The sequence below is a fragment of the Lachancea thermotolerans genome, assembly GCF_000142805.1.
Source record: "Lachancea thermotolerans CBS 6340 chromosome H complete sequence".
Lineage (NCBI taxonomy): Eukaryota > Fungi > Ascomycota > Saccharomycetes > Saccharomycetales > Saccharomycetaceae > Lachancea > Lachancea thermotolerans.
This window is the reverse complement of record NC_013084.1, coordinates 259,739-273,960: the sequence shown is the minus strand read 5'-3', so window position 1 is coordinate 273,960 and position 14,222 is coordinate 259,739. Positions and strand designations below refer to the sequence as shown.

General features: G+C 44.6%; 7 protein-coding genes across 7 annotated transcripts; 5 read left to right on the top strand and 2 right to left on the bottom strand.

The window, feature by feature from the left end:
* Positions 1-62: 62 nt before the first annotated feature.
* Positions 63-557, top strand: ADD37 (Add37p; the record flags this gene model as incomplete). The annotated part of the gene is made up of 1 exon (XM_002555968.1): positions 63-557. One exon carries the CDS (start codon positions 63-65, stop codon positions 555-557), a length of 495 nt encoding a protein of 164 aa, XP_002556014.1.
* Positions 558-662: 105 nt separating this feature from the next.
* Positions 663-1,514, bottom strand: SUI3 (translation initiation factor eIF2 subunit beta; the record flags this gene model as incomplete). The annotated part of the gene is made up of 1 exon (XM_002555967.1): positions 663-1,514. One exon carries the CDS (start codon positions 1,512-1,514, stop codon positions 663-665), a length of 852 nt encoding a protein of 283 aa, XP_002556013.1.
* A 287-nt stretch (positions 1,515-1,801) lies between these two features.
* YAR1 (Yar1p) lies at positions 1,802-2,395 on the bottom strand (the record flags this gene model as incomplete). Its single annotated transcript, XM_002555966.1, has 1 exon — positions 1,802-2,395. One exon carries the CDS (start codon positions 2,393-2,395, stop codon positions 1,802-1,804), a length of 594 nt encoding a protein of 197 aa, XP_002556012.1.
* A 511-nt stretch (positions 2,396-2,906) lies between these two features.
* RTP1 (Rtp1p) lies at positions 2,907-5,771 on the top strand (the record flags this gene model as incomplete). The annotated part of the gene is made up of 1 exon (XM_002555965.1): positions 2,907-5,771. The coding sequence occupies one exon, from the start codon at positions 2,907-2,909 to the stop codon at positions 5,769-5,771; it is 2,865 nt and encodes a 954-aa protein (XP_002556011.1).
* Positions 5,772-6,065: 294 nt separating this feature from the next.
* Positions 6,066-8,180, top strand: HSP82 (Hsp90 family chaperone HSP82; the record flags this gene model as incomplete). Its single annotated transcript, XM_002555964.1, has 1 exon — positions 6,066-8,180. The coding sequence occupies one exon, from the start codon at positions 6,066-6,068 to the stop codon at positions 8,178-8,180; it is 2,115 nt and encodes a 704-aa protein (XP_002556010.1).
* Positions 8,181-8,455: 275 nt separating this feature from the next.
* On the top strand, positions 8,456-9,381 carry CIN2 (GTPase-activating protein CIN2; the record flags this gene model as incomplete). Its single annotated transcript, XM_002555963.1, has 2 exons — positions 8,456-8,537; positions 8,597-9,381. The coding sequence occupies 2 exons, from the start codon at positions 8,456-8,458 to the stop codon at positions 9,379-9,381; spliced, it is 867 nt and encodes a 288-aa protein (XP_002556009.1).
* Positions 9,382-9,601: 220 nt separating this feature from the next.
* On the top strand, positions 9,602-14,161 carry IQG1 (Iqg1p; the record flags this gene model as incomplete). Its single annotated transcript, XM_002555962.1, has 1 exon — positions 9,602-14,161. The coding sequence occupies one exon, from the start codon at positions 9,602-9,604 to the stop codon at positions 14,159-14,161; it is 4,560 nt and encodes a 1,519-aa protein (XP_002556008.1).
* Positions 14,162-14,222: the final 61 nt, after the last annotated feature.

Sequence of the window (14,222 nt, the reverse complement as noted above, 5' to 3'; positions counted from 1 at the left end):
ATCACGCCTTTGTTATGTCTACTGCGGTACTTCAACTGTAAGGTGCTACCAAGAAAACAGATATGTTAAATCGCACTCAGAGCTTTCAGAATTGCAGAGAAACTGACGTCCCAGGTTATAATGATTGTCCTAACTTCATATATCCTTCCAAGGGTGCATCTGGGGCTAGGAAGGCGCGCTTTTCAGTAGAAGATACCTGTGGCAACACGAAGCCTGCAGTAGCACCGCCCCCACCGGTAAGGCGTGTGAAATCACAGCAAGAGACGGCGACGCCACTCAAAGGAAAGAGCGAGTTACTGGAAGAATTAGATAGACTATTCGCACGCAACTCCAACTTGCCTCCTGCGGAGTTTCAGTATCACAAAAACAAAGTGCTCACGAATATAGATCAAAGCCTAAGTCATGACCATGGCTGCCAAGTTATGAGTCGGGCAATGACCTGCATCGGGGAAAAAGAACAACTCAAAAAGGTGATTATGGAATGGATGATGTCGGACACTTCAACTAGCAAGTGGTGCCCATCTTTCTTGAAAATAGCGGGAAACGTAGCTTTATAGACAGGTCAGAAAAAACTCGTTATAGAGGTACTTAATTATAATGCGCAACTGGTAGAAAATAGCCGTGAATGTTCGATAAGTCTGTGTAGTAGGCTATACAGGGCCTCACATTCTTCTTCTTTTGCCGACAATAGCTTGGAAACCGGTCTTAATGGAGGAAACTGATCTGGTAGAACCACAGCTCTTACACACCAAAAAGAATAATCTATTCGATTGTTCCTTACGCAAATCGGTATTAATACTTTTGCAGGTCTTACAGGTAACGTATTCCAAGATGTATCTTCTCAGCACGTTTTCCATCTGTTTGGGCATGAATTTACCCTTCATGACCAGTCTTCTTTGGCCATCCACGGAACCTGAAGTACCCAGTTCAGCGAACAGGTACTGGATCAAATGCTCTGGGTTTCTCTGTAATTTTTCAGAAATCTCTTGAATATTGCAGAAGATGGTCTTCTTACCATCACGCTGGCAAACAGGAGGAGGAATCCTGAACTTAGGTCCGCTCCTGTCGCCCGCAAGTTCGGGGTTGTTTGTTCTGAGGGTCTGGAAAAATCTCGAAAGCAGATCAGTGTAAGGGAGGCCGACATTTTGCTGGATTGCTGAGTCCTCACCGGGTACCAAAGATGACTCTCTGCTGTTGTCTTGCGTAGCTGGCGCGACACCTGCCTTCTCCAACTCCTTTTCAAAGTCATCGAAGCTAGGTTCCTTTGACTTCTTCTTCTTCTTTTTGAGTTTTAGCTCGCCCAGGGCCTCGCCCACCTCGTCAACGACGCTATCTATGTCATTAGTGCCCTTTGCTTCCTTGGACTTCTTCTTCTTCTTCTTTAGGCCCGCAAAAAGATCATCGCCGTTACTACCTTCTACAGTGGTTTCCACATCCTCTGGGGCTACCTTCTTGGACTTCTTCTTCTTTTTTAGGTTCGGGTCAAATCCCAGTTCGTTTGCTAAGTCGGACATATTGTTGGATTTCTTATAGGGACAATCTATCGCACTTGTATAACCCTCTCGCAAAGGTTGTGGTTTCTCTAGTTTCTTGGATAAATCTTCCAAAAATTTTTTCAATGCTGAGTGAGTTTATTGAACTTGATTATAACAAACGATAGGGTAACGTCGGTCATGATCTATAAAAGTTCAGCTTAGTGTACATAGAGGATATTTCCGGAGATGTCAGTGTACCAACGGCTGCTGCCGCTCACACACGCTTGGCCATTCTGGCCGCTGCGACCCGGGGGCCTGCTGGAGAATTAGCTTTGCCCCCTGTCTTCGCTCAGGCTAAGCTTGTCCGTCTCAAGTCTAAGCGCCTCTGTAGCTTCCTTTGTAACCTGCTCGATCTCAGTACCCTCCTTGATCTCAACGCTTTCCGCTTGAGCAGTCTCATCGTTTTCTGGCTCAACGTCGTATTTCTGTGGATAGAAGTTTTCAACCTCTTCTTTGTTACCACGCTCGGCTTCAAAGATCGCGTCATGATCGAAATTGTTTCTGATGAATGGGTCTGCGCCAAGCTCCTCACATAGAAACTTTACGCATTCCAAGCTCCCGTTCAGTGAAGCCCAGTGCAAGGCTGTGTTGCCCGTTTCGTTTTGCGAGTTCACCCACTTTTTGAGCTCAGCGCCATCAGTCACAAGGGACGCAAGGTACTGCATCACCTCTTTGTGGCCATTTGCGGCAGCCATATGCAGGGGAGTGGACTGTGTCACAGCGTCGCGGCATGTAACAATAAGTTTTGGGTCTACCAAATTTGTGAAGATGTCCTTTAACGATTCAAGATCTCCGCATCTTGCGTCTAGGATAATAGCGTCCTGGTCTTCTTGATCCAGCGGGTCGGAATGTAAGCTCATATTTTTAGCGGCAACAAACTTGTTTTCGGTATTATAGACATGGCAGCGATGAGCAGTCGAACTACTTAAAATTTGACTGGGCGTTCCACGATTGTTACGTATATGGTGATTTTGACGTTTGAACGGCAATACTCAACACACAGGCCTCATAATTTAAGCCTACAGGTTAGAGAAAGCGATCAAGTGCCTTTTGGTACTTCCACAAGTTTATTTCAACCACGTATGGGCCCATTGTTACTCCACATAATATTCGTGTGGTGTGATATTGGTCGAAATGGCCTAGCTGATCTAAGAGAGCCTACTGAGACCTGTGATTTAAGCGGCACTAGTCAGTGGCTTGTTTGATCTTCCTAGCCCTCTTTGCTATTTCTTACCAGGCACACCGCTCAAAATTATAATTGTGTGTCAACATGCTTGACAGAGTAGAAAAACAACTATCTTTTACACATCATCGTAAAACCTTTGACGGAAAACGGCCGTCAGTCGTGTTGCCCTCCCTTGGACCTTATTGATGAGCGAGAATCCGAAGACCAAGAGTATAGAGAGTGTACTTAGCAAGCGACCTGAATTTACAAATGACACACCCTTAGACAGGTTTTTTGAGAGCCTGGGCGAATACTTCTCACGGATCAAAGACGATTCAGGTTCACCCCTGTATGAAGAACTGGGGTGCGCAAGTAACGCTGAATTCGTTGCGTTCCTTCTGGGCCAGCTGGAGGTTCTGAAGTCAATACTGAAGGAGAATAGCAGTGGGAAGGCCACTAACACCCTAGTGCCAATATCACTTCATGATATGAAGTATTTTGACCTTTTGGTGAACTTGATTGTAGTTCACGGAATCTGCGCCAACTTGCCCCCTGGAATCGGAATACCTTTGGATCAAAGAAGGATTGAAAACTTCCGTCAAGTTGATAAACGTTTTGAAATTCATTCACGTCATACTGTGAGCTTTGATACATTAGCCCGTGTTAGCGATGTTCTTTACGGCGTCTTAACGTTTGCGCCCTTGAAGGAAAACACGATAGGAAGTCTGCTTCTAAAGGGTACTGGCTTTGCGGATTTAATAACAGCTCTCATTGTCTTGTACCATGAAGTTCAAAGTTCTCGAAACAAGGTATCGAGTATGTTTGAGCGAATCGAAAATCTTCAAGAGACATACCAGTTGTTCTCTGTTTACACTTTACTTGTGCACACGACTTCCAAGGCCGAGTACCGCCAATTTGTATTGACAAAGCTGTCCACCCTTCCCATAAGAAGACAAAATGGTGTCATCAGCCTTGTTGACTTTGTGGTCGGAGTAAGAGAGGATGAGGAAATCGACGTTACGAAGTTCAAACGAGTTGCTGAGATTCTTGTTTCCAAGCCAAAGAACATGACTAGTGTCACATATTTTACGGAACTCTTCTCTCAAATTTATGAAGGCCTTGCGTTAATAAATAAGCCCATCCTTGTGAGCTGCCTGAACAATGTGGTGACTGAGTTCTACTTCAAAAACAAGAGGATCGTCTATGACTTTCTTTTCAAGAAGATTGCAGCAGTGCTCTACAACACATCTTTGCAAGAATTTTCGACTAAAACGTTGAATGATACCATGAACGTTCTCATATCTCTGTCAAAAAACCCAAGTATTGAGGTTACTCAAGAGCTTTCTACATATGGCGGTGAGAAGTTTTACTTGACTTTATGGATATACTGCCTATTTTTGAAGAAACATCAAAAACTACAACCTAATGATGGTTCTCAACAGCCAAGTGTAGCCTACTACAACGTTGTCCTTGGGATGCTTAAGACTTACATTATTATCAACTCAGATTATCAGGCGCTTGATGATATAGTGCTTAATCTGGTAAACTTTGACCATGAGACCTGGGGGTACAGCATCGATCTAGAAACTCAGTTGCCTTATGTGCGCCTTATAGGCGAGAAAAACATTGGAGATGAGTTGACAAGTATCGGATCGGTCAACACGGATCAAAAGATTAAAAGAGTTCAAGAAGTTTTCTTAGACATAGATTGTGCAGTGCTTCTTTTCGTTGAGTTGCTTAAACTCCTCAATGAGCCTGAAGTTGTAAAGGAAATATTTTTGTCGGTGATGAACCGCTGGGTTGTAAGCACTAATAAGGCTAATAAAGATAACTCCCAGCTTCCTGGCGACGTTCAAAACAGTTTACTTATATTGGTTGACCTGAAGCTACTTGAGAAAATGGATGAGTCCTTCAAAAGCGACATAATCAAAAAGCCTCGCGATGTGCTTAAACTTATCAACGACTTGCTGGAGTTCCCTTCCCCAGACGAAGAGGAGCGAGATGATCAACCCGACTCTGATGATGAAGATGAGGATGGCGAGGAAGAAGCTGACGAGGAAGAGGCTTTTCAAATTGAGCAAGCGCCGTCCCCTAACACTTACGTAACTCTCCTGAAGCTTCTTTCCGCTATTATTGACACTACACCGCGGAAAGAGCTTCACAAGTCCAGCGATATTCTTGAATCCATTTCCAAGACATTGCATGGTCATGGCGACGACGCACAAGCACAGTCAATAATGGGACGAATCCGTGACCTTCAGGAAAATAATGCGGGTGCTGGTCAGCCACTTGGAGACTTCAGCGAGCTGGATGCAGACAACGAGTTTTTGCAAAAGGCCATGGCGAATGTCAACGATGCATTGGTTCCTGTGCGTGCTCACGGGCTATACGAGTTACGGCAACTTATTGAACGCAGGTCTCCGGTGATAGACTTAAATTATGTTCTCGAGGTGCATGCTCGCCAATTGCGCGATAAAGAGCCATTTGTGTACCTCAATGCCATAAAAGGGCTTACATCCCTTTGTGAGATTGAACCTGAGAGGACTTTGAATTACCTTTTGAATCTTTTCCGCAATCGCGGTTCGAAGAATTCATTGGACAACACCCTGAAAGTTGGTGAGGTTCTGCTCAACTACATTACCCTTCAAAATGAACTTTTTGGTGGCGAGTCCGCGGGCACTCTCGTTGCAATATGTCTCGAAAAAATCCAGCAACATGAAAACCTCGATAATCGCCTTCGGATGTCGGCCATGTCGATATTGGGTATCTGTCTTCAAACTAATCCACGGGGCGTGCGCGCGCAAATACCGGATATTTTGGATTGTGCCTTCAACATCTTGAAGCTAGAAAACGGGACTCAGAGCAGCTCTTCGAACCTCGTTCGCCGAAGCGCCATTCACTTATTGCATTCACTTGTCTCAAGCTCTGACCTCACTCTATTTCCTTCCCAGTACGGTGGATCGCGCCTGGTTAGCCTCTTAAACTACGTGAAAGAGAAAGATGATGATTACTTAGTATGTGAACAAGCAAGTGCTCTCCTTACAGTTGTTAAAGTTTTACAAGTCTCCTGAACAAAAGTTCCAGGGTGCACGGTATTCTATAGCACCGTTTCGGGAGCTCTGATAGCACAAAACTTTTGAGGAACCTCTTTCCACTTTCAGAATCGACGAGAATATTCTTTTAGTCTTTGAGCCGCTGAAGTAGATGTGTTTATACCTCTTTACGAAAGGCCGGTTTTTCTAGAAAGTTCCTAATTTCTAAAGAGGATTACAAAATTTGGAGTATTTAAAGCACATGCGTAGCATTTGATGGTCGAACATGTCATAGCTTTCATAAAACCATCGCATAGGTAATCATAATTCAAAATGTCTAACGGAGAAACTTATGAGTTCCAAGCTGAGATTACTCAGTTGATGAGTTTGATCATCAACACTGTCTACTCCAACAAGGAGATCTTCTTGAGAGAATTGATCTCGAACGCGTCCGATGCTTTGGACAAGATCAGATACCAGGCTCTTTCGGACCCCAAGCAATTGGAGACTGAACCAGAGCTATTCATCAGAATCACCCCAAGACCTGAGGAAAAGGTTTTGGAAATCAGAGACTCTGGTATCGGTATGACCAAGGCCGACCTGATCAACAACCTGGGTACGATCGCCAAGTCTGGTACCAAGGCGTTTATGGAGGCCCTATCGGCTGGTGCCGATGTTTCAATGATTGGTCAATTCGGTGTTGGTTTCTACTCGCTGTTTTTGGTGGCCGACAAAGTGCAGGTCATTTCTAAACACAATGACGACGACCAGTACATCTGGGAGTCCAACGCTGGCGGTTCTTTCACTGTGACCCTCGACGAGCAAAACGAAAGATTGGGCAGAGGCTCTGTTCTAAGACTTTTCCTAAAGGATGACCAACTTGAGTACCTGGAGGAGAAGAGAATCAAGGAGGTTGTCAAGAGACACTCCGAGTTCGTCGCCTACCCAATCCAGCTGGTTGTTACCAAGGAGATTGAGAAGGACGTTCCAGTCGCTGAGGAGGAGAAGACTGAAGAAAAGTCTGAGGACGACAAGAAGCCAAAGCTGGAAGAAGTTGACGAGGACGAGGAGGGCGAGAAGAAGTCCGACACCAAGAAGGTCAAGGAGACTGTTAAGGAGCTAGAAGAGCTGAACAAGACCAAGCCTTTGTGGACTAGAAACCCATCCGAGGTCACCCAAGAAGAGTACAACGCTTTCTACAAGTCCATTTCTAACGACTGGGAAGACCCACTAGCGGTCAAGCACTTCTCCGTGGAGGGTCAGCTAGAGTTCAGAGCCATTCTCTTTGTGCCAAAGAGAGCTCCTATGGACTTGTTCGAGTCTAAGAAGAAGAAGAACAACATCAAGCTGTACGTCCGTCGTGTCTTCATCACTGATGAGGCTGAGGAGCTCATCCCAGAGTGGTTGAGCTTCGTTAGAGGTGTTGTCGACTCTGAGGACTTGCCATTGAACTTGTCCAGAGAAATGCTACAACAGAACAAGATCATGAAGGTGATCAGAAAGAACATCGTCAAGAAGTTGATTGAAACCTTCAACGAGATTGCTGAGGACTCTGAGCAATTCGACAAGTTCTACTCTGCCTTCTCCAAGAACCTGAAGTTGGGTATTCACGAGGACACTCAAAACAGAACTGCATTGGCTAAGCTGTTGCGTTACAACTCTACTAAGTCTGTTGATGAGATGACTTCTCTGACTGACTACATCACTAGAATGCCAGAGCACCAGAAGAACATCTACTTTATCACTGGTGAGTCTTTGAAGGCTGTTGAGAAGTCTCCATTCTTGGACGCTTTGAAGGCTAAGAACTTTGAAGTCCTATTCTTGGTTGACCCTATCGACGAATACGCCTTCACTCAGCTGAAGGAGTTTGAGGGTAAGCCACTAGTGGACATCACCAAGGACTTCGAGCTAGAAGAGACTGAGGAGGAGAAGGCTGAGAGAGAGAAGGAGGCCAAGGAGTTCGAGAAGTTGGCTGAAGCCTTGAAGGAGGTTTTGGGCGAGCGTGTCGAGAAAGTCGTCGTCTCCCACAAGTTGGTTGACGCTCCTGCCGCCATCAGAACTGGTCAATTCGGCTGGTCTGCTAACATGGAGAGAATCATGAAGGCCCAGGCCTTGAGAGACTCTTCTATGTCATCTTACATGTCTTCTAAGAAGATCTTCGAGATTTCTCCTAAGTCCCCTATCATCAAGGAGCTGAAGAAGAGAGTTGAGGACAACGGCGCTCAGGACAGAACTGTCAAGGACTTGACCAACCTGTTGTACGAGACTGCTTTGTTGACCTCTGGCTTCACCTTGGAGGAGCCAGCCTCCTTCGCCACAAGAATCAACAGACTGATTTCTTTGGGTTTGAACATCGATGAAGATGAGGAGGAAGCCGCTCCTGAGGCCTCTACTTCCGCTCCAGTTGAGGAGGTCCCAGCTGAAACCGAAATGGAAGAGGTGGACTAAGCTAGTTAATCCATCGTCTTATTTCGTTAACGTGTAGAAAATGTCAAATTAGTTTTATGTATAAAGCATATTAGGATTATATCTTCTTTATTGGGAATCAGTGTAGAAGTTGGCTATGTTTTGTTGCCAGCTTGAAAGGGCTTTAGAATATTGGGTTTTTGCACATAATTTGATCCTTTGTGAAGCGGCGAATCGCTGCTTAAAAAACACCAGGATTATTAGGTCAACCCAAACAACCCAATATATTCATAGGGCGTCTGAAGTAATACTATCTAATGGAAAGGTTAAGGCCTATCGACACGTTTGGGTGGCTCAACGGTCCCGAGAAGCTTTCAGCTCTACAAGGAGCATGTGAAGGTATGTGTCACAGTCTATACTCGGTATTACGTTTACGCCACTAACATGATTGGTTCAAGAACTTGAGAGAGAACTTGGCGCTTGTAAAAATACCAACGCTTTGAAGGAAGACATAAGCTTGTTTTCATCCGCCTTGAATGCTAGTTCTGACCAACTACCGCCATATGCACTCGAAAAATTTGCAAAGCGGCTACAAGCGCTTCTCAAAGACTTGGAGGCCAGGAACCGCAAAGGTTCGTTAACAAGGTTTAAGTTTAGGCGTAAGCCTACTGCACCACCCACTATCGGTACTACTCCGACTAAGACACCCTTAAGTAATAGGGCGAAACTCTCTGATTCATCGGGGCCAACACGGGATCAAACTCTAGTTGTTACGCATGCAGCTGCTTCCTATGAGAATCTAGTTCACTGCAACATTTCTTACAATGCGCGGGATAGGCAAAATGATCTTAACTCTCTTCAGTCTGGCTCGTCAGCTCTTTCCCTGCGCTCACTTGACAGCTGCATCGTGAAGCTTTTGGGCGTTCCCTTCAATCGAGGAAGTGTTTACATCGAGAACGCAATAGATTCACTGGTGCTTATTAAAATCCAAAGTGGAGCCGACATCCAGGTTAGGTTGTTTGGCCTAAGGAATTGTAAACTGTACATTATTCAAGAAGGCATGAGGCGTCAAGCTGTCATTCTGGAAAATTGTCAGGACTGCTGTTTTCACACTGCAATGAAAGAAGGGGCCGATATCCAAGATTTCAGTAACATTAGTAAATGCCTAACTGACGGGGGAGAGCATTTTCACTTCGAAGCCTTTGACACTGATGATAGTAGTATTGCCGCTCTCTCAAATTGATGATTTCATAAATTAGTGAATCTTTTTTGACGAATTCTTGTTAGTATTAAACCTAATAAGGCTAATTCCAAACAAAAGCAGTGTGATCGAGATTGAAAAATGTAAGGGCCCTCGTCGATACAATGCGATTTCGGATTCTGTATGGGTTCATTTGTCCTAACAGTAACTCGGCCCCAGCCTTAGAATCTGTCCAGCAAGACGCTCGTAGCGACTTTGCAGAATGACATCAGTTAACGGATCACCGAGTCGAGGCAAAAATCCCTTTATCGAAAGATATATGGCAAGTTTAGGAGAGGGGACCGAAGCAGCCTCTAAATCAGTATCCCCCACCAAGCACTATCCGCCTGTCGGCTCCCCTGCTCGAAGCAAAGTAGTGGACAAGGAAAACGTTGTGGATCGCAAGTCTAAGAAATCAAGTTTATTACGAGCAGCAGCAGAAAGCCCCCTTAAGCCCATCCCGCCCTCGAAGCAAAACTCTGGGACCCTTGCTCATAGTTTCAATCCCAAGGGAACTGAAACGCCTATAAAAAAATCGACAGCGGCGACGATTGTGTCGACCACTTTTGATGTCACAAGTCTTTCAAAGAAAGATGCCAAGTACTATGAGTTTTTATGTCGTGTGAAGGAAGCCAAAGAATGGATTGAAGCTATAATTGAAGAGAAACTTCCCTCCGAGTTGGACCTTGCAACAGGAAACAGTCTCCGGGATGGTGTCTACCTAGCCAAGCTCACGCAAAAGATTGAGCCAGGACTTGCTCGTAAGATAGTGCCCTCCGGAAATACCCTTCAGTTCACCCACACCCAGAATATTAACTCTTTCTTTCGTCTTGTGGAGAGTGTCGGTGTTCCCGACCTATTCAGATTCGAACTTACGGACCTTTATGAAAAGAAAAACATTCCCCAAGTGTTCGAGACTTTGCATGCCTTGGCGAATGTCATTAACAGCAAATGGCCTGGAAAAGCTCCTGAAATTCAGAATTTGAGTGGGCTTTGTTCTTTCTCCAACGATGACTTAAAAACCTGCCAAAGAAGGCTTCCCATGATCCATAACTTCAGATCTTTCAAATCGACAAAGCCTTCTACGGCTAGTGGTACCTCGGAGCTTCCCTCAGGCTTACTCGCGGCCCCTACGATCTCATCAGTAGAGGACACCCCTGTTAAGATACCAAAGCTGAGCGTGCCATCGGAAGAGCCCAAAACTCCTGAAAAGCAGTGCGAGATTTCAAAAACTCCGTCACCCGCCAGCCATAAGTCAGAACAACAGGATCATAAGACTCCAAGCTTAGCTAATACTTTAACAGATACAGCTCCGCTCTTAAAGTTTGATATGCGCAGCAGCCCCGCAAAGTCCCTGTCCTATTACTCACCTAGGATTTACAGGCATTTGTCATACAGAACAGCTTCCCCAGACATTTATTCATCAAGGCTCTCAACGGACCCTTATGATCCCGATTATTATAATACGCTGAAGTATACAACGCCTGAATATTCTCCGATAAGGAGAAAAAGAATGACTGAACTGGAATTCTTGGATTCTGTTTCAAGCCTCCAGGCAATTTGCAGAGGAGTCAACACAAGATTTGGCTTAACCCTAATGCAACGAAAAGTTGACATGGTAGTCAAGAACCTAACCCTGTTGCAAGCGCGCGCCAGAGCTGGTTTGGTCAGGTCACCCTTCAAACAAAAGCTGCAATCAGAGGCATCTCCGGGCAGCAAGTCTTCCATTGGGTGTCTTCAGGCCACAATTCGGGCAAACCAAGTGAGGGAAAAGATATTCAGGCTCCGAGTGCGCTTGTTAAGGGTTGAAGAAGAGGTGACTTCCATACAATCACTTGCACGTGCTGCAATAGTATTCAGGCGTGCTAAGGCTACACTCGAAAGGCACTCGATGATTACTGAGCCTTTAATAGAACTCCAGGCCTATGCAAAGGGCTTGAGGCAAAGAGATATACTACGCCAGACAAAAGAAAGTCTGTCAAGTCATTTGCCTCAAATCGTTTTCCTTCAAGGTTTATTACGTTCCCGTCACTTGCGAAAACATAGGAAGCTCATCTACTTTTCCTTAAACGAACAACTTAATACTATTCACACCTTACAAGCGCTTGCCAGGGGCACAACCAAGCGCCGAGCTATGCAACGTCTCGATAATGAGCTTGAGTTACATAGCGGCTCAATTTCGAAAGTTACTGCTCTTCTGAAGGGCTCTTTTAAAAGATGCAGTATCAAGTCATTGGCTACAGCCGTCCGTGACAGTAAAGACCCAGTTGTTTCGCTTCAAGCCCTTTCTAAGGGTGTTTTAGCTCGATTTGCCCTAGAACTGGTGGCCGATGTTGTGGAAGCCAATAACCTAATGGAATTCCAAAGCCTGGCTAAGGGATCCATTATCAGGCGAGCCAATAGACGTTTAGATGCCTACTACAAAGGGAAATTGCCAGAGGTTGTCAAGGTTCAATCCTTCATCCGAAGCCACCAGCTTAGAGTTGCATACATTGAATTCATGTCGTCAGCCAACCCGAGTCTCTGGGCGGTCAGAAAGTTTGTTCATCTTTTGAACAAAATTTATACAAGCCACAAGTCCCAAAACAAGTTAGAATGGTTGAAGTCTCAGATCGATCAAGCGAATAAGTCGAGAGATAAGCTTCAAGGAAACCTTAACTTGTTGCAGAGAAAAAGCGAGATTCTTGAAGACTACAACATTTTTGTTGGCAACTTGAACGGAAAAGCTAGCGTGCTTCAAAACAGTGTTAGCTCGTCCTTCCCAGGCTACGAAAAACTAATATACCTTCTGCAAGCAGACCCATTTTATTGGAAAACTGTAGCTAGGCTTGACCAAAGTTTTGCATCCAAATACCTCGTTAAGACATTCAGTTCTGCGAATGGTATCATGACCCAGCGAGAAAACGTATTCTTCGTAAAGCTGGTTGCTGATCTTATGATTACCGACATTGAAAACTTTAATAATGTTCAAGATTTCCTAAGCGCTAAGCCTCAAGGCTTTTGGCAGGACCTTCTCGTTTCCTATATTCATCGCCAGATTCCAGATTTGATGAAAGAGCTATTCCAACCCGTCCTTGATTTTGTTTCATCAGACCAAGTTGACTTCGAATCAATCCCCGCTGTTATCTATAGAAAGATCCACCCTCATGGGGCCGATTTGTCTTCGAGCCAGTCGATTGAGGATGACACAACAAAACGAGTGTTTGTTCAGAATTTGACAAGCCTTTGGAATGCTGTTGAAATTGTTAGCGATGCATTAACGAGGAATGTCGACAGAATCAGCGAAGACGTCAAATTCCTATGCACTGCCGCATACAAGGCAGTGGCCGACCGTAGTCCATATGAGAGTGACGCCCTACTTGCGATCTCCAAAATCTTAATAGAAGTGATTGTTGCTTCTTTTCTTAAAGAACCCGCAAAATTCGGCTCAAGAAAGGTTTCCATCCAGGCTGAGAAAAAAATCTCCGTGCTCCTAGATGTGCTCATGACAGTCTACTCATTCACTGAATTTCAGGGATACTTAACTCCTTTGAACCAGTATGCTGATCAGATCAGAACCGACCTAGCGTTATCCCTCAAAAGCATGCTAACTTCGCCTTCATTTGAAAATTTCTGTGACAAGCTCATATATGGCGACATGTGTCAAGAAACCCGGGCCAGCCTGAGCATATCGAAGCAGTACTTGGTTGATATTGGCGACAAGCTAAAGTCGACTTTAAGCTCTTTCCCTCATGATGACCCCATTGTGCAGCTCTATAAAGACATGTCAAAAAGCCAAGAAAGACAAGCGCTTCGAGCTAGTACTAATAACATTGTTGACCTCAGATTGAATCCAAGTGCCTACCAACTTTCTTCGAGCGATGATAGGCTTATGTCAGTGTACAACGAGATCAAAAGGGGACTTGTTTATATGATGCAAGTTGAGGATGTTGAAACAAATCTTTATGATTTGATGACAAGCTCAATACTCATGAGTGATGAGCCCATCTTTCAGGAGTTGGTGCATAGGACCGAAGCGATTAAGAGTGATCCTCTACTGAAAAACCTCGAATCTCTAAGTTACTTTAATTTGAAGCAACATGTTTTAGAGCGGGCATATGAGCTCAAGCAAATGGATAGCTTAACAATCGAAGATGGCCTCCAGAGCATTCTTAATGATATCGCGAATACAATAAAGTCTCGCGAGTACGTGGCGGAGTCTACAAAAAATGAAGCTCAAACGGCTCAGCATACATTGAAGCGCATTCAAGATAGCACGTTTCAACTCCAAGAAGCTATCCGGTCCTTAGAAACGGCGCAAAAGAGAGCATTGAAATCCAAGCAAAGCTCAAATACCTACGCCCCATCAAAGAAACATGGCCTAGGCAACAAGCTTAAAGATGTCTATAAAAAGGTGAACCATAAGAGCTACGGCGAAAAGAATTGTCTAAGCTTAGAGTGGACGACGCGTCACCTTCACGAAATTGGTGTTTTGAATGAGGTTGCGGGAGAGAACCTAGGAAAAGTGGCGTTGAGCTTTTTTGGGTCAAATGGACCCAAGTTTCCTGATATCTTGTTCAAAATTTCAACTTCAGATGGCGAGGTTTATGCTGTTGAAATGAATGATGAAAGAAAAGGTGACAAGACCAAACGCTCTGGGACAGACAGCTTTGCTTTTTCAAAGCTTGTGGACACCCTTGCTAAGGATAAAGCCGCCAAATTAGAACTCTTTTCCAAGAAGGTTGAGTTCAATGTTCCTAACCTTTTAAATCTTGTTGCAACATCGTTTTTAGGGCGACAATAATTAAATCTCCGGGATGTTAATTATTTTATTTGTATTTACTCTTTCCTAACTCTGTTGCCAA